Source organism: Lepidochelys kempii, chromosome 6 (assembly GCF_965140265.1).
Source record: "Lepidochelys kempii isolate rLepKem1 chromosome 6, rLepKem1.hap2, whole genome shotgun sequence".
In the NCBI taxonomy this organism is placed as follows: Eukaryota; Metazoa; Chordata; order Testudines; family Cheloniidae; genus Lepidochelys; species Lepidochelys kempii.
The window spans coordinates 107,321,557-107,344,510 of record NC_133261.1 but is presented as its reverse complement, the minus strand read 5'-3'; the positions used below and the strand labels follow the sequence as shown (position 1 = coordinate 107,344,510).

The 22,954-nt window shown below is 41.7% G+C and overlaps 1 protein-coding gene across 2 annotated transcripts in view; it reads right to left on the bottom strand.

Annotated features, from left to right (window-relative positions):
• The window catches only part of PAPOLA (poly(A) polymerase alpha), a 95,174-nt gene that overhangs the window by 5,436 nt on the left and 66,784 nt on the right, over nucleotides 1–22,954 (bottom strand). Inside the window, exons 16-20 of one of the 2 annotated variants that reach the window (XM_073349598.1) lie at nucleotides 9,885–10,006; nucleotides 7,660–7,802; nucleotides 6,417–6,517; nucleotides 5,083–5,303; nucleotides 1,577–1,639 (exon numbers count right to left, since the gene is read on the bottom strand). In XM_073349598.1, coding sequence (XP_073205699.1) covers nucleotides 1,577–1,639; nucleotides 5,083–5,303; nucleotides 6,417–6,517; nucleotides 7,660–7,802; nucleotides 9,885–10,006 — 650 coding nt within the window. The remainder of the gene's footprint in view (nucleotides 1–1,576; nucleotides 1,640–5,082; nucleotides 5,304–6,416; nucleotides 6,518–7,659; nucleotides 7,803–9,884; nucleotides 10,007–22,954) is intronic. The other variant, XM_073349599.1, reaches the window with a different exon arrangement.

The window sequence follows — 22,954 nt, the reverse complement described above, 5'->3', positions numbered from 1 at the left end:
GCATATTATACAGAGGCAAATATGACTATTCAGTGCATCACTAAATATTTTTGTACAACAAAAAATTAACTGGTTATCTATTAGAATGCCCTGTAGCTTGCCTAATTTTACACAGTTCCTGATTTGTCACTTACACCTTTTCTAGGAATCTTTCACATTTGGATCCATGTGGGTGGAAATCTTTAAACAAGAAATTATCTCCGCATTTTTTTGGTCCCACTCAAAATAAAGTGTTAAGGATTTTTTGCCCCCCATATTCTGTTTAGCATATCATAAAACTCCTTGATCTGTGAAAAGTACACTATAAGCATAGGAAAATGTAAAGTCACAGCATTTCCTGCAGATTCCATTCTTTGCTCTAGCCCTTTTCCATTGACTAGAAAACTTTAAAAACATGAACCAAATGTAAAACATTGCAGTGTTATCTTCCAAAGTCTGCAAACAGGCTGAAATAATAGCTCTGAGATGTGAAATGTCCTATTAATCTCAATGGGATAACTCAAAAAATGGAGATGTTAGTTTCCATTTTAGCCGTAATACCAGTTAATATGCTTTCACCTCAACCCCAAACTACTGTGCAAAGTTCTAATAATTCCCTATCCACCCTGGTATCTTACAGTACAGTTATACATGGTCAGTAAAAATCTTCAGCATGTTAAAAGAGAAAATTTGTGGACAGCATAAAATAATTTAAATTTACTATCAAAACAGGGTCTTCTGTACCAATTATTTAATCCATTAAAGACCTTGATTTTTCACTTTAAATGAAGCATCTGAAGAACCTCTGATCTGACATACAAGAACACATGCGGCTCCTTGTACAGACACCAACTCCGCGGCTGGAGCTACAGGCGCCAACTTTCCAATGTGCCGGGGGTGTTCACTGCTCAACCCCTGGTTCTGCCACAGGCACTGCCCCCCCTCCACCCCTTCCTCACACACTCTCTTGAGCCTGCCGTGCCCTCACTCCTCCCCGCAGAGTCTCCAGCTTGCCATGAAATAGCTGATTGGGAGGTGCGGGGAGGGAGAGAGCAGGGAGCTGATCGACAGGGCTGCCGGTGGGTGGGAGGCGCTGGGAGCGGAGGAGCTAATGGGGGGGCTGCTGACGTATTACTGTGGCTCTTTGGCGATGTACACTGGTAAATTCTGGCTCCTTCTTAGGCTCAGGTTGGCCACCCCTGCTCTAGACTAAGCAATACTGTCATCTGAAAGAAAAACCAACCCATACTGCCATGTCAAAATTAAATGGAACAAAATGTAAGAGGGAGCTTTAGGGCTGGGTGGTGCAATGAGTTATTTGTATTGCAGCAGCAGACTTTTCAGTCATAACTGAAAGGTGTTTGAATTTAACTTAGACTGCAGTGGAATATTAAAAATATAACGCAACTGAAAATTATTCAATATCAGCACTTGTTTGGAAGCAGCCCAGGAGCTTTTAAATGAACACAGCCTTATGGAAGAAGCCTGCACAACACCTGCCAGTACTAACAGCAATGGCTAGAAACATGCATAGTCTAACTTGTATGGGCAACACAATATATTCTATTCTGTTTAAAAATGTAAGAGTCATATATACCTTAGTTTCCATTTTATCATGATCACTCATATCAAGACAACTAGCATCTTCATTTATTTCATCCTGTTAAAACAAAAACTTTTGGTAAAATAGGCAGAAAAATAAAGTGACAAGAAGAAAACTTTTAATGGAACTCAAGATAAACCAGTCACAAGCAGAATTTATACACACCAGTGGTAAAACTGTGTTTTTAAGGACAGAGTGTGGAATATGTTTAGTACGTGTGTTATTGTTTGGAGTATAACAAATGACCTAAGCAATTTCTGGCTTCAAACAATTCTGGTTTCACTACTGTTGATTTAGGATTCTGTGACTATCTAGGTCTCCATGCCCCTTCCTGAGAACATCTAGTCCACTCCATCACACTGAGGCAAGATTATGCATACCTAGACCGCCCCGACAGAGGTTTGTCTAGCCTGCTCTTAAAAACCTGTGATTATGAAGATTCCACAACCTCCCTTAGCAACCTGTTCCATTCCTTAACTATTCTTATAGCTAGAAAGTTTTTCCTAACATCTTACCTAACTCTTTCTTCCTGTAAATTAAGCCAATTACTTCTTGTCCTACCCTCAATGGACAAGGAGAACAATTAACCACTGTCCTTTTCATGACAATTTTTTACTTATTTGAAGACTTGTCTCCCCCTCAATCTTGCCTTCTCTAGACTAAACATGCCCAATTTTTTCAACCTTTCCTCCTGGGTCATGCTTCCTAAACCCTTTGTCATTTTTGTTGTACACTAAACTCTCAGATTTGTCCACATTTTTCTTAAATTGTGGTGCACAAAACTGAACACAGTACTCCACTTGAGGCCTCACCAGTGCCAACTAGAGTAGAGCAATTACCTCCCGTGTCTTTCATAGGACACTCTTGTTAATACATCACTGAATGACATTTGCCCTTCTTGCATTAGCACACTGTTGACTCATGCAATTTGTGATCCACTCTATCCCCAGAACTTGTACTGTAGTATCACTGCCAAGCCAGTTATTTCCCACTTTTGTATTTGTGCATTTAATTTTTCCTTCCTAGAGTGCAGTACTTCACACGTCTTTATTGAATTTCATCTTGTTGATTTCAGACCAAGTCTCCAATCTTTCAAGATCTTTTTGAGCTCTAATCCCATCCTCAAAAGTGCTTGTGACCCCTCCGCAGTTTGGTGACATCTGAAAATGTTTAAGTGTACTCTTCACTCCATCTTCCGAAAGGTCAACGAAAATATTGCCTAGTACCAGACTGAGAACAGACTTCTGCAAAACACCACTTGAAATGTCTTCCCTGTTTGACAGCAAACCATTGATAACTACTCTGAATATAGTTTTTCCTCTTGTGTACCCACGTTACAAAAATTTCATCTAGACCAGTGGTTCTCAACCACGAGTTTGGGGCCCCCTGTGGGGCTGCAAGCAGCTTTCATGGGCTCCTCCAAGCAGGGGCAGCATTAGACTCGCTGAAGCCAAAGCCTGAGCAACTTGGCTTCATGGGGGCCCCTGTGGCATAGAGTGCCAGGCAATTGCCCCGCTTGCCTAATGCTGATCCTGGCTTTTATATGCAGAAAGCCAGTTGTAGTGGATAAGGTGGGCCACAGAGTTTTTATAGCATGTTGGGGAGCCTCAGAAAAAGGTTGAGAACCCCTGATCTAGGCCACATTTCCCTAGTTTGCTTATGAGAATATCATGTGGGACTATGTCAACAGCCTCATTAAAATCAAGATGTATCACATGTTCAGCTTCCCCTCCCATCCACTAGGCCAGTAACTGTATCAAAGAAAGAAATTAGGGTGGTTTGGCAAGATTTGTTCTTGACAAACCATGTTGTCTATTACTTATCACCCTGTTATCCTCTAAGTGCTTAGAAATTGATTGTTTAATCATTTGTTCTATCATCTTTCTGGATATGGAAGTTATGACGACTGGTCTGTACTTCCTTGGGTCTTCCTTTCTCTTATTTACAATGTAATCTCCCCATAAAACAAATGTCTGAGGTGCAGTACAGATAATACATTCAGTCACAGACTAGAGAGAGGTTTAAGGTTCTAACCCAAGCCATCAAGGCTAATGAACACTATACCCCAATGGAAAGGTTTAATTCTCCACTTTCAGCGGGGGTACAGAATTTGCTCCTAGGCCTGGAAAGTCTCAAGCCATCAGACCTGAAATTTCTGAAGTTTTTTCCCAAGGTCCTGTATAATTAGAATCATGGTAAAGGCAGTCTGATTAACAGGTAGAGGGAGATTAAACACGGTTGATACTTCTTCCTCAAATAAGTAAACAAAAACATTTTCTGTAGAACATGTCTCATATATAGCATGTGTGAAGGTATGGTATAAGAGATTTATTAGCAATTGCATGGGATAACTTCACTCATAGCTTTGACACTTGTAAATAATGGGGACACCCCAAACCTATGTAGATAACACCTTTAACATACAAATGTATTCTACTGACAAAATAAATTATTCAGTTATATTTGGTGCCCTTTGCCATAGCGTTGAAGCCCCATGCAAAGTTTAAAAAAACAGACTTTAAAATGAGTGAAATCTTGCACAAAATTATCCTATTTAAATTTCTTTTGTCCTTAAACATTTATTCCCTTACACTGAGATTTTCAAAAGAGCCAAGCAGGTATAGGCATCCAAATCTCACTGAAATGCAGCGCTGTCTAACTCTCTTAGGCTCTTTTGAAAATCTCTGCCTTAATAATTCTTAAAATAGGCAGCAAACACGACCTTAAAACTATTGATAACTGCACTCCTAAAAATTTAGGAAGTGTGTGTCTTACTTTGGAAACAGAAGAAGTGTGTTTGTTCATGCATTCATAAGTACATTTTAACCTACTGATTTAACAATTAGGAATAATGGTCAATAAAAGTGATAGTTGCATTGCAAAGTTCAGTTTATTATTTAACTTTAAACAAAGTAATTAAGGAAGAAAATTACTTGGAACTTTTGTAGGTAATTCCTTTTCTGTCAATGTTGTTTATCTTTTAAAAAAAGATTGTTGAACTATTTTCTGTTTATCAAATTCCAGAAATAAGCTAAATACATTTTGACTGATCATATAAAGCCTGTGTAATGGGTACTAAAAAACGAACTCAAGCTCTGTGCATGCTTTTAAGTTATCACATAATTCAAAACTGCAACTCACTACTGACAAGCACAAAATGCAGGGCCAGATTAAACTGATTAAACTTGAGTACCTTCTATCCTTTACCCTTGGTTCTGTTTTTATTGTGAAGTGCCTTGAAATACATTCACGTAAAGTACATGTATGAAACAAGTTCTTAAAGTTCATTTAACACTAATATCATAAAGATGACCTACCGCCACTTAACAGAACCAATTTATTTTACATGTACTTTTTAAGGGTTATCCAACTAGAGCAGACAGACACACAATTTAAGAAGATCTCTCACTGCAGTACCACATGTATCAACTCTCTGAGCTGGCAACAATACTACTGCTATTTCTTTTGCGTGGATACAATTACGATCAAGGATAAAATACCTCTTCTGTTTTTATTTTCTTAGGAGACTCTTCTTTATGAGGGGAAGATGTCCTCTTCACCCCTACGACAGGGCTAGGTATTTTTGTTGCTGTGTTCCCTGATGGTCTTGGTGATTGGTTTGCCAGACGTGTTGAGGAAACAACTCTAGAGATGGTAGGCTTTGGTGGTGGAGAAATGGCTGGCTGTGTGGCAGTTTGAGGAATGCTTTCACTTGAAGTACCTATGAAATAAATACGATACATTTTAAAATAGTTTCAACATTTACATTTAATGTTCACATCAATTCCACAGTAGTTTGTTTTCTGTATCTAACCCCACTGGCACTGAGTGAGCGGAACAAATAGCTTGGTTCCAGAGCATCAGATTTGGAACACAGACTACCTGAAACCACAGGTTTAAAATCAAAGAATAATTAAAACTTGGACTTTATCAGTCTAACTAGATAAACTGAACATCCTGCAGTTTACTGTATCTGTGTTTGGAGAAAACCTTAAAGGAGACTGGAAGGTCTCTGTTGTGTAAGAACATTAAGAGTAGGCATTCATGAGAAAAAAAATGCCCCTTTCTCTCAGTGTGGTATCACATACAGTGAACTAATTAGCTGCCTCACTCTGCTAACCAAAGATGGTTGCACATATGCAGTTGGTGTAGTCCTCTAGGCATCTTTAGAATGCAAGATAAATATAAAATTATAATAGTGATTGCTCATCAGCATGATTGGGTCACACCACGTAGCTGACTGAGATGCGTGAATTAGCAAATCGGGACTGTTCTTGTTTAAATCTTTTTCCAAAATCCGGAGTAGTGTCACCCCTGACCATCTGTAGCACTGGCTAAAGACAAGGTTGCTTACATTGGAGGCAATTGTGATTTATGACACAGGACAAAGTGGTGAAGTCAGGTCATCCTCATTCAAATTTTAATTGTACTAGGGAGCAGAAATACCCAAGAAAGTGGCACTATGAGGGCTTTAGCCAGTACCTAGCCACACTCTCCTTCATTGGCCTAACTGGGAGCACTGCCATCATCTACACTCTGTTTGCCCTGAGCAAACCTGTGTTGCTATTATGAACAGCAAACATGAATATCCATTTTTAGAGGATTTGCAACTGACATAAATGTAGATTACTGAAATTCTAGTATATTATGGCTATTTTGATAAGTATATAAAAATATCCTGAATCCTACAGGACATGGTTAATGTGTAAATCAGTTCAATGAGATAAGGCTACAACATGCAGTAAATTTAAATCTTCCAAATAACGATGATACATCTTTAGTAAAATACTCTCTAGAAATCAATGCTAACAATATAGTATGTAATTTTCCCTACCCCCTGAGCTTTCACTGGAAATGGTTGGTGGCACAGTGACTTCAGAAGCCTGTATGTTGATCACAGATGCTGCTGTTACAGTTGGAGCAGGACTGCTTCTGCTAAAACATGAAAAAAGCAAAATGGATAACACTGAAAACTAAAATATGCATATGGTATCAAACTGTTTGCCTTTCATCACATATCATCAGCATTGCCAGAGACTTGCATTGATGTGATTTAGCTAATAGCATCAACACAACAATGTTAGAAAAGGCCAAATTATATCATTGCAATTTTATGAAATATAATGTGAAGATAAGCAAGAGTGTTAGCAACATTACTGTTATAAACCTGCACTATGTGAAATACTACAGGAGAAGATTAATTTTATATGAAATAATCCAAGTTTCAATAAAGTTTTTAAAGCTATTTGAAAGGGAAAAAGGAAAAACTCATGTCCATTTTTTTTTAAAAGAATCTATAATCCCCTTTACCTTTACAATAGAGCAAGCCAAACTGAGAAGGCTGGCATGATAAGCATGTGTTAATATCCCATATCATCACATGCACATCATCACTATAAATTCAGTCCATAGATTGCCTAATCAAGAAATTGGGAATTAACAGGATTGCAGCCTTGGTTTTGGCATTATAGTAGATTTTGCTATATCAAAAAGGATGGGGGCATGATGTGTTAAAAACCAAAATTTAGGCTAGGTTAGATTTCAGCCCTGAGAACCATGATAGTATGCTTAACTGTACACTTGCTTTCTTTTTTTTCCTTCAAGAAGAGTGCTCAGTAATGTAAAAATCCTGAGAATAGTTTAATAAATGAGAATGATTAAAGAGCAGCTGTCATAGGCATTAAGAAAAGCTAGCTACATTTTTTCTACATGATACTCAATGTTTTATCATTCAATTTGTATATTGCATAGCTGTAGAGAGTCCACATTATCATCAGATACTTTGCATATTAACATAAAAATATGGAAGTGACCATTTTATCAAACAAAGCAAGCAACAGACTGGAAAAAAGTGTATCATTAGTAATGGAATCTAACAGAGCAAATGAAAAAGCATTTTATTAGCTGTAGACAACGAAGACATAGTGCAGTGATCTCCCCCCACCCCCAAAGTTAAGTTTAAGATAAATGATAATGTGCCCTCTTGCAATATACACAGTAAACACATGTTCTCTAACACATGTAACTTTTAGAGGATCATAAACTCGAATAGCGAAGGTTAAGATTAAAATAATTACCCCTGAGAGCTTCCAGAACTGTTCAATGGACTTGTCTTCATAGCACTAGTAGGAGAAGGCACAGACGTGCTGTTATCACTGTCCATAGATAAGTCTAAGCTGCTGTCATTCAGGACTGTCAGTCTGACCCCTTCTGTTGAATGCTACAACCAATCAGACAATAAATCACAGGTGTTACTTATCCCATTAAGGACTGAGAATCAGTTGAAAGTCAATGAAGCAATATTTCAATTATACTGATAATTTTGTGAAAAATAATTAGACTGAGCTCAAACTGATATCTCAAAAAATTTAAGGTTAATTGTCTTGACATCAGTTGCATAGGTAAAGAGCATTTTTAGAGAAAAATAGCACTGATAAGTTCTAGAAGGCACACCAAAGAAGCAAACCAAAACCAACTACATTGAGCGGCTTGAACCTCAAATACAAAGGCTTCTGAAAGTCACACAAAATAGAGATGTGCAGAGTTTTCTACATACAAAGGTTCTACTGGCCTGCTACCAGAACCACTTAATTCCTATGTTCAAAATTAAGGCCAGAATTTGAATGATCCATCATTTGCACCCAGATAATGTAGCATACAAAACCAATTTCTCCTGTACTACTTGTGTATCTAGAATTCCAGCTTCATTTCAAGTTTATTTGATTTTGTGGAATAATAATCTCTCAGTTTCAATCAATACAAGCGTACAGTATCAAGAACTCAAAGAAATTAGGTAGTTGACCTAGTGGTTTTCCAGACCACTGGGTCATTTTTATCTATCATCAGTCCTCATGCTGATCACCGAGTTTCTGTTCATACTCCAGAACTGCCTAATTAGATGCATTGAGTGAGGTTTATATTTTCCTCTGAAGCAGCCAGCATTGGCTAATATTGGAGACAAGATACCAACCAACTAGATTCCTACTGGATTTGTTTCAGTCTACCATGTGCAAACTTTGCTACACAATTTAGAGACATTTTTAAATGGTGACAATGGCTTTAAAAGGATACTAATATTATATTGAGCTATTTATATGAATGCAGACAAGAGAACAGCAATACATAACCATGACATGCATGTTTCCAAAAAGACTTCTTTTTACAAGTCAGCTTTCATATATGATTGCTCTCAGACTACATTCAAAGAGTGAGGCAGGGACTTTTTGCATTAGTTACTTGGCCCATAAACACTCTTTCCTGTTGCAATTAATCATGCTCAAACTAACCAAATAGCTTGATCTTAAATTACTGCTGCCCTTCATGAAATGCTGTTTTGCAGGCTGCCCTTCTTCTCACATGTGATCACATAGGCCTGCCATGCATTTAAGGGGAAAACAACTTTAGACAGAAAACAGCCTCTTACTAAAAATTTTCTGTATAAGTGTAGCAGACAATTTTTGAGATTCATTCACTGTCATTTAAATCTTTCCCATCTAGGAGTAAAAGGTTATATCTAAGACAGAAAAAACTGTCAAGTGGAGACCTTTTCAAGTTTTAGGCCACAGCATATAGTCAGTCACATTAACTGTTGAAAGCATTCTCTAACCCACATCTTTAGTTATACGAGCAAATGTGTGTTGTTAGCTACAAACGGCAGCAGCAAAGCGTTCAACATTCTACTGAGTCATAAGAGAGGTCATACAATTTCTTTAGTAATTTTATGGCCTACACACAATCTCAAAACTATTAGTACAACAGGGAGATGTTAGAAAACAAACCAAATTCTTAAATTTGTGTGCACCAGATAATTTTTGTTAATCATGGAAGTGCTGCGTTGTACATATTTCCCTAATTTGGCTTCCAAATTACACTAGCAAAATAGCTTTGAGTTCGCTAAATTAATCAGACTTAAATCTGTTTAGTCTAGTATTTCCAACAAAAATCATGTCATACCTGCATGATTTCAAGGAGAAGAGATGAAATCAGAAGCAGATACTTCCAGGAGGTAGGAAGAAAGACATGCATGAAACGTATGTACAAATAATTCAGTATTAACTCATTGGTATTGATGCAACCGGGAACTATCAATGTTAGGACCAATAGATTTTGCAGATCAGGGTATCAGTACCGTTGTACCAGATAGGTTAGAAAGTTTGTGTAGGTTACACAAGTAAAACTGCCCTTTTAAAGTGGGTTTTAGTTATTTTGTTAGTACACCAAAGACCTTTGGGAATCACTAAATTATAATGTAATTAATTATATTATAACATTAGTTATGTTTGTCAGTAATTTGTAGGTTTACCTTTTTCTTTTTCTGAAGCACATGATTAGGTAGCAGTTGATGAAGTTGCTTTCGTTTTACATGCATTGCAGCAATTTTCATATCCATCTCAAACATCTTGCTGTTTATTGCTTGCCTATAAACTACACAATTAGAAGAAGATGATGACACATTGAAACATTGTGGAAAATGCAGTTACTTGCCCTCGAAGAAAGGATTGACATTCCAGAGTATTATTCAACAAGAAGGCTAATATTTCCTCAGTCTTGAGAAAAAACCAACAGCCCTTCCTCCTGAACTGACAATTGCATCACATCTGAGAAGTTAGTAAAGTATTTGAGTTTGCTTATATTTTAAAAAAGGAAAATCCATTAAAACGTAAATTTCCTCTCTGAAATATGGGACTGAAAAAGTATTTTAAAAGTATGTGAGCCCCGCATTGTACTTATGAAAGAATAAATTCAAAGATGGAACCAAGCAGAGTCAAGAGGTTTCTTGTCTAACTTGATATAAATTAAAGTTAAGACATTTATTTAGCTCTCAATAGCAGAGATTATCTTTTTGTTATTGTGTTTGTATCAGAATTCCAGCTTCCAGAATTCCATGCCTGACACTGACTGGCCTTGATACATGATCGGGGCCATTAGGTGCTGCTGTGATTATTGGGCCTAAAAATTTACCCTAATTGTAAGTTCAACTGTAAAAGTATGTCAAAGTTCATAAGAAGTCACAATAATAAATTTTTGCCTGCTTGGGAATTAACCTTGGAAAATAGGTCAAACTGTTTTCAGTAATGAATGCTATGAACAAGTGCAAAAAAAACAGACAGACTGAATTAGTCCAAACAAAAAGAGGCCTACTGACATGATTCAAGGACTGTGCCGAGGTTGAACTTAAAAACAAGAGATATCAGTCCTGAAATTAATGGACCAAAATTGTTATAGCAGATAGTAGGCCTAATTGATGGACAAAATAATGAAGGGATGAACTACGACACCAACTTTTTTTAAGAATCTCAAAAGAGTCAAGAGACATTTCCCCCCCAAAGAGTCTTATCCCAGCGCTCTCATCTTCTCCCATCTCCTCAATGCACCTCATCTTCCCCAACCGCAAGATAGAGGGAGCACACCTGACAGAAGGATTCATTCCTGAGGAAGCAGGCTGTGTTTGGGCAGCCCCCTTACACTGGTATGAAAGGTGTTAACAAGCCCTACGGAGGCTGTGCAGGAAGCAGCCAATAAAAGAGAGGCTCTGAGAAGCTGCCAAATCAGGGTCCAGCAGGCTCATACTGCAGGCAGAAGAAAGCTAGCACTGTAGACAGAGCAGTACTGGGCAGGAACAGGGAAGCCAGAGGAAGCTCCTGCGCGCTTGCTAGGACTGGTATGCTGAGGCCTTGAAGCAAGGGTGAAGAAGGTGCTGGGACAGTGGGAAAGTGGTTCAGGGAAATGTACCGAAGAGTTGGAGGGGATGCGGTACAAGGGTGCCCCCTGCAAGGTCCTTGGCCTGGGACCCAGAGTAGTGGGCGGGCCTGGGTATTCCCCCCTCGCCCCGCCCACCACTCAGTATATTTTCTGAAGTATACCCAAACCAGGGTCTTAAACCTGAGATCCTCTCTCTACTCTTCCAATCATCTACCTTACTGACTGTCCATCCTATGCATTCAATAAGGGAAGGGTCCTGTAGAACAAAAACTTTAATTACATAGTCACAGTATTAAAATGGATATTTATAAAGGGGCTGAATTAAAGTTGCATATTGATGGGGATGGCTATCGTGCTCCACTAATTCTTGGCTGTGGAGAAGCCCATAAGCTGTTGTGTAAGAATGGCTCTAATGTATACAGCCTCTCTTATTCCAAGGGCTGCGGTCCCTGAAGTAGCCCAGATTCTAGGAGGCACAAAGTTTGCCTACAGCCATTTGCAACGCCCCCCCCACCCACCCCCGAGATGAACAGAATCTGGCTTCTGGATTCTATTCAGTTTTACTAGAAGTGAACTTTTGCAACCCTGCTGTTACCTCATCTATTCAAAGAATTGGAAGGAATAACATTTTCCTGCCTCTAGATTAAGGGTATTACGTCTTGCATAACAGGCGTTCAGAAGTGCACTGAATTACTAACACCAGTCAGTGGAAGAGAGACTAGAACTAGATAAGTTCATGGAGGATAGGTTCATCAATGGCTATTAGCCAGAATGGACAGGGATGGTGTCCCTAGCCTCTGTTTGCCAGAAGCTGGGAATGGGAGACAGAGGATGGATCACCTGACGATTACCTGTTCAGTTCATTCCCTCTGGGGCACCTGGCACTGTCGGAAGACAGGATACTGGGCTAGATAGACCTTTGGTCTGACCCAGTATGGCCGTTCTTATGTCCTCCACTGATCAAAGCAGATAAACACAAGTGGGAGCAGTTAACAAAGAGAAGGAACTGCAAAGATGTACTGCTCTCCCAAACCTGGGAGAAGGGGAGGAGCTCTTTCTCGGTTTTTAGTAGAGGAGGCAGAACTGAGATCCTCTTTACTTTAATATATGCCTTCTCTTACGCTAATGTTTCACATAGGTAAAGGTGTGATTGCAGCAGTTGCTGCTACTGTTGCTTCATCATCCTGTCCATAAGGATCTCTAGCTGTGCTAAGGAACATGCATAATGAGGCTGGCACTAGCGAAATTCACTGGGGTGGAGCATGCTCAGTGCAGATGGAATCTTCAGAGGTTCAGCAGAAGTCACTAACAAGCTGGGAGCATATGCAAATAGCAATTTTTAGTTGCTTATAACTTGGTCAAATGTAGGTGTATTTTCACAGGAAAAGCAAAAAGGACCTCCCCTGACACCACAACTATGTCCCTAACAAATTTCAATTCCAAATCCTGAGCTCTTCAAATAATATTTTATATATATTGAACACCACAAAACGTACCTATTTTCCTCTAACCTCATTCCTGGAAACAGCTGAACTCTAAGTTTAAGCAAAAAAAAGGCAGAGAGCAAGCATAGAAAGTTTCAGCAAAAATGGTTGTGTGGCAAAGTTATAAGCAAACAAAGACAGTGGTTTATAACAAAATGTCACACAATCTTAACATTAGGCTCAGTAATGATGATGTCGTCCGGGGAAGGATTTGATGATACCCTTAGATTCCTGGGTGAATTGTGGTGTGAGATAGTCTTTGGGTAGTTTATAGCAGGTGGTGTTGGAGTGTTGTTGTTTGGCCTCATTAATGTAATCCTCATGGTTGAGAATTATGAAGGCACCCCCTTTGTCTGCTGGTTTGATCACTAGCTGGTGGTTGATTTCAGGGACTCCTCTCAGCAATGGAGCGAGTGTGCCAGATGTGATATTTGTTAAGGATTTCACTGTTGATTTTTTTCCCCTGAAGTAATCAACGTAATGATCAAATGTGTGGCTTTTTCCACTGTGGGGTGTCCAGTAAAATGATTCTTTTTTCTTATGATTGTTGGTGGGGACGTGGTAGTTGTGGGTGGCATATTCATTGTTGTGAAAGAATTCTTTGACGCAGAGTTGGTAAAAGAATCTTCTAGTTCTCCACCTGTTAGTATGGTATCAGGTTCTGTGCAGCAGTTCAATCCCTGGGAGAGTACAGATAATTCAGTTCTGGTTAGGAGTAGCCTTGACAAATTGATGATGCTGGGGTGTGTGTAGTGTCCATGTGGTAAGGTCCTTGTGCCATGGTTTCTCTCGGCGATGGTGTTGTGGTAGTTACGTCCACTTTTTGGTTCTGGGTTGGATGGCTGTCAGATTTTTTTTTTTTTTAAATAGTTGTTTTGGGTTTCTTGCATGATCTCCAGGTAGGTTTCCTGATTTTTTCCTTCCAGTGCATGGAACTTTGTGACAACTTCTTGTCTGAGGTGGCTCCCTTTTTGAGAACTTGAAGGACAGAAAATAGTTCCTCGGTTTTTTTGAAGTCCTCCTTCACAGCTGTTTGGCATATATGGAGTTGTATGTAGTGATCAGAAAGTTAGAGAGGGTGAGTCTTCAGGTGATGTTTTATTTCTTGCTTTTGCTCAGGAAGCAGATGTTGCTATTAAGTTTTTCCTCCTTTTTTCTTCATGTTGTGGAGTTGCCATTTCAGATGGCAAAATACGATGTCCTCCATTGTTTGCAGTTTTGTTGTACCCACGTTGGTCACAGGATATTAAAAAACTAGGTGGGTGAAGTAATATTAATACCTTTTATTGGACCAACTTCTATTGGGGAAAGAGACAAGCTTTCAAGCTACACAGAGCTCTTCCCGTTTGGGAAAGGTACGCAGCAAGTCACAGGTAAATACTAGGTGGAACACATTGTTTCCCAGTAAGCAGTTTACACGTTTTGTAACAGACCATTGAAGTGGCCAGTTAACACCTCTACAGTCATAGGACAAAAAACGGAAGTTAAGCGGGTTAAGGACTCTTGTAATAAGACATTAATCCTGTCTCTTTATTAAGACCATGATTTTTAGTGTCTAGCAAAGTTATAAATTTAAGCACCCAACTTCATCTTTTGAAGGTATTGTGCAGGTTTCCTTTGAGATGACTGAGATATAAAGATATATCAGATATAAAGTGATTGTTCTGTGAAACGTGTGTGCCCACAGGTGATACAGTATTTCCAAATTGTTCATTTACTTTGAAAATGTTCTTTTTGTAGTGGCTCATATCAGCAAAATATTTTTACTTCCGAACTCCAGATTTGTTTGGTTTGCTTTGTTGAGTGCCATTTAATATTTTTTTTTGGGGGGGGGGGGAGGAAGGGGATGGCAGCTAATGGTAGATTGATAAAAGTTTATACAAACATATATAGAGTGATGTTTAAACAAGTTTAAATATCTGCAAACAGCATGATTTATAAAAAAAAATCCTATTAGTAGCACCAGGCAGCTGGCATGAGGTAGAGAGGTTTTGGGCAGGTGCGTGGGGGGTGTTGGCAAAGGAGATGGACTGATGAATGGGAGCACTGGTAGGAAACCGGGAGAAAAAAAACAAGTCAAGAAGCAGGAGTTCACGGCATAGAATGGCATGGAGCCATTCTCCCTAGTCTGACAATGGGGAAAGGGGCAAAGGTTATGGAAAGTATACTAGAGTCTTTTCTATAATAGAAATTTAAGAGTTTGAAGCTGTAAATCCAGAAAATATGCAAATGCTTAAAATTTTACAGATGGATATAAAACTACCTCCTCCGCCCCAAACAGATATAATTCCCATCCTCTCATGGGCTTGTTGAAGTCTGCAGGAGTGGCCCCCTGCTTCAGTGAGCCTCACTGTGTATTTGCAAGGGTAGCACTTTTACAGTTAAAGTGCAGCTTGCAGAGCCCTCCATGCCTCCCCACCCCATTCTCCGCCTACCAGACTTGGGGTGAGAGTGGAAGCTCGAGGCTTCTACCCTACAGCAGGAAGGTGAGTCTAGGGGCTTCTGCCCAACAGGGAGGAGGGGGTCTCAGGGCTGAAGCCCTGGCAGGTGCCTCCCACAGGGAAGAATTCTCTAGCCCCACCACCCCACTGCAATGCAGGAGCTCTGCAGGGCTGAAGCCCTAACCCTGACAGGCATGCCCAGCTCTTCAACTTCTGAAGATTATTGTATGTGGCTCAGAGGGTCAGTAAGTTTGGCCTGGTGTATTGGAAGAGGGTTCTCCTTCTGCAGACCTTAATGAAAACCTAATGTAAACTTCTGGTGCTCCTTCAAAAGACAAAGGAAACACCACAAACGAAAAAATATTCTAAAAATTAGTTAAGCTTGAGAGTATATTATATTATTGTCCAGCTAAAAGCCCTCCCAAATTACACTTTGACAAGGAGTTTATAGCTTCACAAAAGAATAGTAGAAGGCATGGTAATTAACAGTTTAAGGATCCAGTATAGTAGGATTTACATCCAGTTTATGATTCATCACCATCTCCCCATCTGACTTAAAGTTACCACCTAACTTTAATCTTTCACCCTTATATTTGCAAAAATATAGGCAAACTTCAAAACATTACATCACTGAGAGATTAAATCACATTTTCCACTCAAAGCACTTCCCCCGCCCGCAAGTATAATGCCACACTATCACACTACAACTAAACTGTGAGATGCAATACAATTAATTAAATGTACAAATTTACAAGCTCTATACGCACACATGTAACTTAACACCATATAATCTTTATATTTCAGATCTTTCAATTTCATGAACATTGTACTCTACCAAAACAGACTATAAAGAAATAAAGGAAAGCTAAGAAAAAATGGTTACCTACTTTTCATAATTGTTGTTCTTCGAGATGTGTTGCTCATGTAGATGCCATTCTAGGTGTGTATGCACCCACGTGCACAGATGGAGACTTTTGCCTTAGTGGCATCTGTAGGTTTGGCTGTGACGCCCCCTTGAGTGCCGCACTCATGCGCCAGTATATCAGGTGCTGTTGGCCCTATGCCCTCTCAGCTCCTTCTTACTGCCCGCGGTGGCTGGTGGGCACACCTCTCTCCCTTGCCTTGTAAATGGTCAGCAGTTTCTTTCCCTCTTGAACTTCATGCCAGGTGTAAATAGTTTTGTTTTATTGTAGATTAGTTAGTAAGTAGCTGTTAAGTATTGTATTTAGTCAGTTAACATTGTCTCGGGCTTTCTGGGTAAGCACATAGTGAGACATGAACGTATGGATGGATGACCAGGTGGAGGTCCTGCAGATATTCTGAATTGGCACACGGGCCAGGAAGGCCACCACCGAAGCTTGCATTCTAGTTGAGTGGGTGGTTACAATCGCCGGTGGGGGCATCTTTGCTTGATCATAGCAGAATTGGATGCAGGCAGTGATCCAAGATGAGATTCTCTGGGTGGACACTGGACGACCTTTCATCCTATCTGCTACCACGAGGAACAACGGCGGCGACTTACGAAATGGCTTGGTTCTCTCTATGTAGAAGGTTAGCGCTCTCCCGACGTTCGTCCTCAGACCTATGAAGCTTTGGGAAGAAGACCGGTAAAAACATATCCTGGCTCATGTGAAATTGCGAAACCACCTTGGGCAGGAAAGCCGGATGTGTCCACAGCTGGACCTTTATTGATGAAAGGGACATGGCCTGGAGCTTGAGATGCATAAGGTAGTCCAGGATCAACTGCAGCGAGGCCTGGTCAGGCCTAACCCTTTGGGCTGAGGTCCAGCACGTGAATCGTTTCTATTTGGCCAGGTAGGTCACTCTACTGGAGGGCTTTCTACTACCCAGTAGGACCTGCTGGACTTGGGCTGAGCGCTCCTGCTCTTTGGCAGTTAACCAAGCAGCAAGCAAGCTGTGAGGTGCAACGCTGACAGCTTCAGGTGCAGGAGCCTGCCATGATTCTGCAACAGGAGATCTGGCCAGAGGGGCAGCTGCACCGGGGTTGTCACCAACAGATTCATCAGAGTGCAGAACCAGCGTTGGCGAGGCCAAGCCAGGGCTATCAGGATAACCTTGTCCTTGTCCTGTTTGATCTTCATGAGGACTCTGAAGCAATGGCACTGGTGGGAAAGCACACATCAGAGCCTCTGACCATTGAAATAGGAAGGTGTCCGACAAGGAGTCCCTGTCAACGCCCCCTCCCCCACAACAAGCAGAACAGGTGACACTTGCTGTCCGGACAAGTTGCAAACAAGTCTGCCTAAGGAGACCCCCTACTTTTGGAAGATCTCTTTGACCACGTTGGGGTGGAGTGACCATTTGTGGTGAGACAAAAAGACTCTGCTGAGGCGATCTGCCAGGACATTTCTGGTGCCGGGGAGGTGCACTGCCATGAGATGAATGGCATGCTGCACACAGAAGTCCTAGAGCCAGATGGCTTCCTGGAAGAGGGCTGATGACCTGGCTCCGCCTTGTTTCTTGATATAAAACATCGTGGCGGTGTTGTCCATCAGGACTTCAACCACTTTGCCTTGTAAAGTGTGACCGAAAAGCCTTACAGGTCAGGAGAACAGCCCTGAGCTCCCTGACATTTATGTGGAGAGAGTGGTCAACCCCTGACCAGAAGTCTGTGTACTGAACTTGCCCAGGTGGGCTCCCCAGACCAGGTCTGAGGTGTCAGAAACCAGAGTTAGCGACAGGGCCAGGGCTACAAAGGGAACTCCCTACAATACCGATGTGGGGTCCAACCACCATGCCAGTGATGACCAGATGTGGTCCGGCACCTTGACTACTTGGTCCAGGTCATGCCTGTTGAGGATGTAGACCAACGCCAACCACTCCTGCAGTGGCCGGAGTTGTGCATGATGGACCATGTAAGTCCAGGCAGCCACGTGGCCTAGCAACCTCAGGCAAGTGCAGGCGGTGGTGAGCGAGTCGCCCCTTACATGGGAAGTTATGTCTGACATGGCTCGGAAATGGGCCTCCAGAAGGAATGCCCTGGCCTACGTGGAATCGAGGACTGCTTCGATGAACTCTATCCGTTTCACTGGTACAAGGGTTGATTTCTTTTTGTTCACTAACAGGCCTAGATCACAGCAGGTAGAATGCACCAAATGGAGGCTGCTCTGCACTTGATCCCGCGATCTCCCCTTGATGAGCCAATCATCGATATAAGGATAGATCTGGAACCTCCCCGATGCCTCAGATAAGTAGTTATTAGGGCCATAATTTTTGTAAATACCTGCGGGTCAGAGGAGAGGCCAAAGGGAAGTGCCGTGAACTGGAAGTGGTGCTGGACACCATAAAACAGAGGAACTGTCTGTGTCCTTGGAAAACAGAGATATGGAAATAAGTCGAGAGTGGCATACCAGCATCCCGGATCCAAGGAGGGGATGACAGAGGCCAGCGAAACCATGCAAAATTTCTACTTCTTGAGTCGTCGCAGATCCAGAATAGGTCTTAGACCCCCTTTTGTTTTTGGGATCAGGGAACAGCAGGAGTAGAAATCTTTCCCCCACATTTCCTGAAGGGCCTCCTCTACTGCCCCCAGTTGTAGGAGACTGTCTACCTCCTGAACCAGGAGTTGCTCATGAAAAGGGTCCCTGAAGAGGGACTGGGAAGAGGGGGGATGGGAAGGAGGGTGGCCGAAAACTGGAGGGAGTAGCCCACTGACAATCTCTAGCACCCAGTGGTCCGAGGTGACCCTTGACGAGGCCGAATGGTAGGGACGGAGATGGCTGAGGAAAAGATGTGGACGATCCGGGGAGGTGACCGGGGTGTCGCTCTCAAGTGCGGCCTCAAAACACCTGCTTCTGGTCCCTGTGACGTTTCGCTGGGCCAGGCTGCGCAGGTGAATGGGAGGAGGAAGAGCAGAGGTGATTAAAACTAGTGTCCCTTCTCCTTGTAGATACCTGCCGAGGCTGCCAAGACCTTGGTGGCAAGGGCAGCCAGAATTGCTTCCTCGCCATCGGAGACGTATGCAACCCCAGAAAGTGAAGGGTGGCCCAAATGTCCTTCAGACTGTGCAGCCTCATATCCCTTTGTTCTGCAAACAGCCCAATTTCATCAAATGGGAGATCTTGTATCGAGGACTAACATCTCCTGGGATAGGCCCGCGGTCTGAAGCCAGGAACTGTGCCTCATGACCACTGCTGAGGCAATCACCCTGGCCACTGAATTGGCTGCATCCCAGGCCATCTGGAGGGAGCACCAAGTCACTGCGGTACCCTCCTCAACCAGGGCCTCAAACTCCTGGGTCACTTCCTAGGACATGAAGTCCTTAAACTTGTGGAGGAAGTCCCACAGGTTAAAATTATATCACCTCAAAAGAGCCTGGTGGTTCGTGACTCGGAACTGGAGACTGGCTGTGGAACAAAATTTCCTCACGAAAAGGTCCAGTCTCTTGGCCTCCTTATTTTTGGGACCGGAATTAGAATGCCCTTGCTTGTCCTTTCTGTTGGCCACCGACAAAACCAATGACTCTGGGGTGGGTGGGTGTATAAGTAGGGCCCTACCAAATTCATGGTCCATTTTGGTCCATTTCACACTCATAGGATTTTAAACATCGTAAATTTCATGATTTCAGCTATTTTAAATCTGAAATTTCAGGGTGTTTTAATTGTAGGGGTCCTGACCCAAAAGGGAGTTGTGGGTGGTTGCAAGGTTATTGTAGTCGGGGTTGCGGTACTGCTACCCTTACTTCTATGCTCCTGCCTTCAAAGTTGGGCCCTCAGTCAGCAGCCACCATCTCCGGCTGCCCAACAAGGAAGGCAGCAGTGCAGAAGAAAGGAAGGGTGTCATGGTATGGTATTGACACCCTTACGTCTGTGCTGCTGGTAGGGTGCTGCCTTCAGAGCTGGGAACCTAGAATCATAGACTTTAAGGTCAGAAGGAACCATTATGATAGTCTAGTCTGCACAACGCAGGCCACAGAATCTCACCCACCCACCCCTGTAACAAACCCCGGACCTATGTCTGAGCTATTTAAGTCCTCACCTCGTGGTTTAAAGACTTCAAGGTGCAGAGAATCCTCCAGCCAGTGACCCATGCCCCACGCTGCAGAGGAAGGCGAAAAACCCCCCCAGGGCCTCTGACAATCTGCCCTGGAGGAAAATTCCTTCCCGACCCCAAATATGGCAATCTGCTGAACCCTGAGCATGTGGGCAAGACTCAACAGCCAGACACCCAGGAAAGAATTCTCTGTAGTAACTCAGATCCCACCCCGTCTAACATCCCATCACAGGCCATTGGGCATATTTACCGCTAAGTCAAAGATCAATTGCCAAAATTAGGCTATCCCATCATACCATCCCCTCCATAAACTTATCAAGCTTAGTCTTGAAGCCAAATATGGCTTTTGCGCCTACTGCTCCCCTTGGAAGGCTGTTCCAGAACTTCACTCCTCTAATGGTTAGGAATCTTGGTCTAATTTCAAGTCTAAACTTCCCGATGGCCAGTTTATATCCATTTGTTCTTGTGTCCACATTGGTACTGAGCTTAAATAATTCCTCTCCCTCCCTGTTATTTATCCTTCTGATATATTTATAGAGACCAATCATATCTCCCCTCAACGTTCTTTTGGTTAGGCTAAACAGGCCAAGCTCTTTGAGTCTCCTTTCATAAGAAAGGTCTTCCTTTCCTCGGATCATCCTAGTAGCCATTCTCTGCATCTGTTCCACTTTGAATTCATCCTTCTTAAACATGGGAGACCAGAACTGCATACAGTATTCCAGATGAGGTCTCACCAGTACCTTGTATAACTGTACTAACACCTCCTTATCTCTCCTGGAAATACCTCGCCTGATGCATCCCAAGACCGCATTAGCTTTTCTCACGGCGATATCACATTAGCGGCTCATAGTCATCCTGTGATCAACCAATAGTCAGAGATCCTCCTCCTCCGTTACTTCTAACTGATGTGTCTCCAGCTTACAACAAAATTTTCTGTTATTAATCCCTAAATGCATGACCTTGCACTTTTCACTATTAAATTTCATCCTATTACTATTACTCCAGTTTACAATGTCATCCAGATCTTCCTGTATGATATCCCGGTCTCTCTCTAAATTAGCAATACCTCCCAGCTTTGTGTCATCCGCAAACTTTATTAGCACATTCCCACTTTTTGTGCGAAGGTCAGTAATAAAAAGATTAAATAAGAGTGGTTCCAAAACTAATCCTTGAAGAACTCCACTAGTAACCTCCCTCCAGCCTGACAGTTCACCTTTCAGCATGACCCGTTGTAGTCTCCCCTTTAACCAGTTCCTTATCCACCGTTCAATTTTTATATTGATCCCCACCTTCCCCAATTTAGCTAATAATTCCCCATGTGGAACCATGTCAAATGCCTTACTGAAATCGAGGTAAATTAGATTCACTTTGTCTAAAAAAATCTGTTACCTTCTCAATAAAGGAGATCAGGTTGGTTTGGCATGATCTACCTTTTGTAAAGCCATGTTGTATTACCAATTACCCAATTACCATTGACCTCAATGTCCTTAACTACTTTCTCCTTCAAATTTTTTTCCAAGACCTTGCATACTACAGATGTCAAACTAACAGGCCCGAAGTTCCCCGGATCACTTCCCTCCCCTACCTCTTCTTAAAAATAGGAACTATGTTAGCAATTCTCCAGTTGTACGGTACAACCCTTAAGTTTACAGATTCATTAAAAACACTTGCTAATGGGCTTGCAATTTCATATGCCAATTCCTTTAATATTCTTGGATGAAGATTATCTGGGCCCCCCGATTTAGTCCCATTAAGCTGTTAGAGTTTGGCTTCTACCTCAGATGTGGTAATATCTACCTCCATATCCTCATTCCCATTTGTCATCCTACCATTATCCCTAAGCTCCTCATTAAAGACTGAGGGAAAGTATTTGTTTAGATATTGGGCCAGGCCTAGATTATCCTTAACCTCCACTCCATCCTCAGTGTTTAGTGGTCCCACTTCTTTCTTTGTTTTCTTATTTATATGGCTATAGAACCTTTTACTATTGGTTTTAATTCCCTTTGCAAGGTCCAACTCTACATGGCTTTTGACCTTTCTCACTTTATCCCTACATATTCTGACATCAATAACGTATTGCTGATCCCTCCCATCTTCCACTCCTTGCAAGCTTTCTGCTTTTTCTTAATCACCTCTCTGAGATGCTTGCTCATCCAGGTTGGTCTACAACTCCTGCCTATGAATTTTTCCCCCTTTCTTGGGATGCAGGCTTCTGATAGTTTCTGCAACTTTGACCAAGTAATTCCAGGCCTCCTCCGCCTTTAGATCCACAAGTTCTTCAGTCCAATCCACTTCCCTAACTAATTTCCTTAATTTTTTAAAGTTAGCCATTTTCAAATCAAAAACCCTAGTCAAAGATCTCTTTTTGTTTATCCTTCCATTTAGTATGAACTGAATTAGCTCATGATAGCTCGAACCAAGGTTGTCCCCTACAACCATTTCTTCTATGAGGACCTCACTACTCACCAAAACCAAATCTAAAATGGCATCCCCTCTTGTTGGTTCAGCAACTACTTGGTGAAGGAATCCATCTGCTATCGCATCCAGGAAAATCTGAGCCCTATTATTATTACTAGCACTGGTCCCTCCAGTCTATATCTGGGAAGTTAAAGTCTCCCATGATCACACAATTCCCATTAGTATTTACTTCATTAAAAGCATTAAAGAGGTCTCTATCAATATCCAAATCAGATGCCAGTGGTCTACAGCACACCCCAAGCACTATTCCAGGG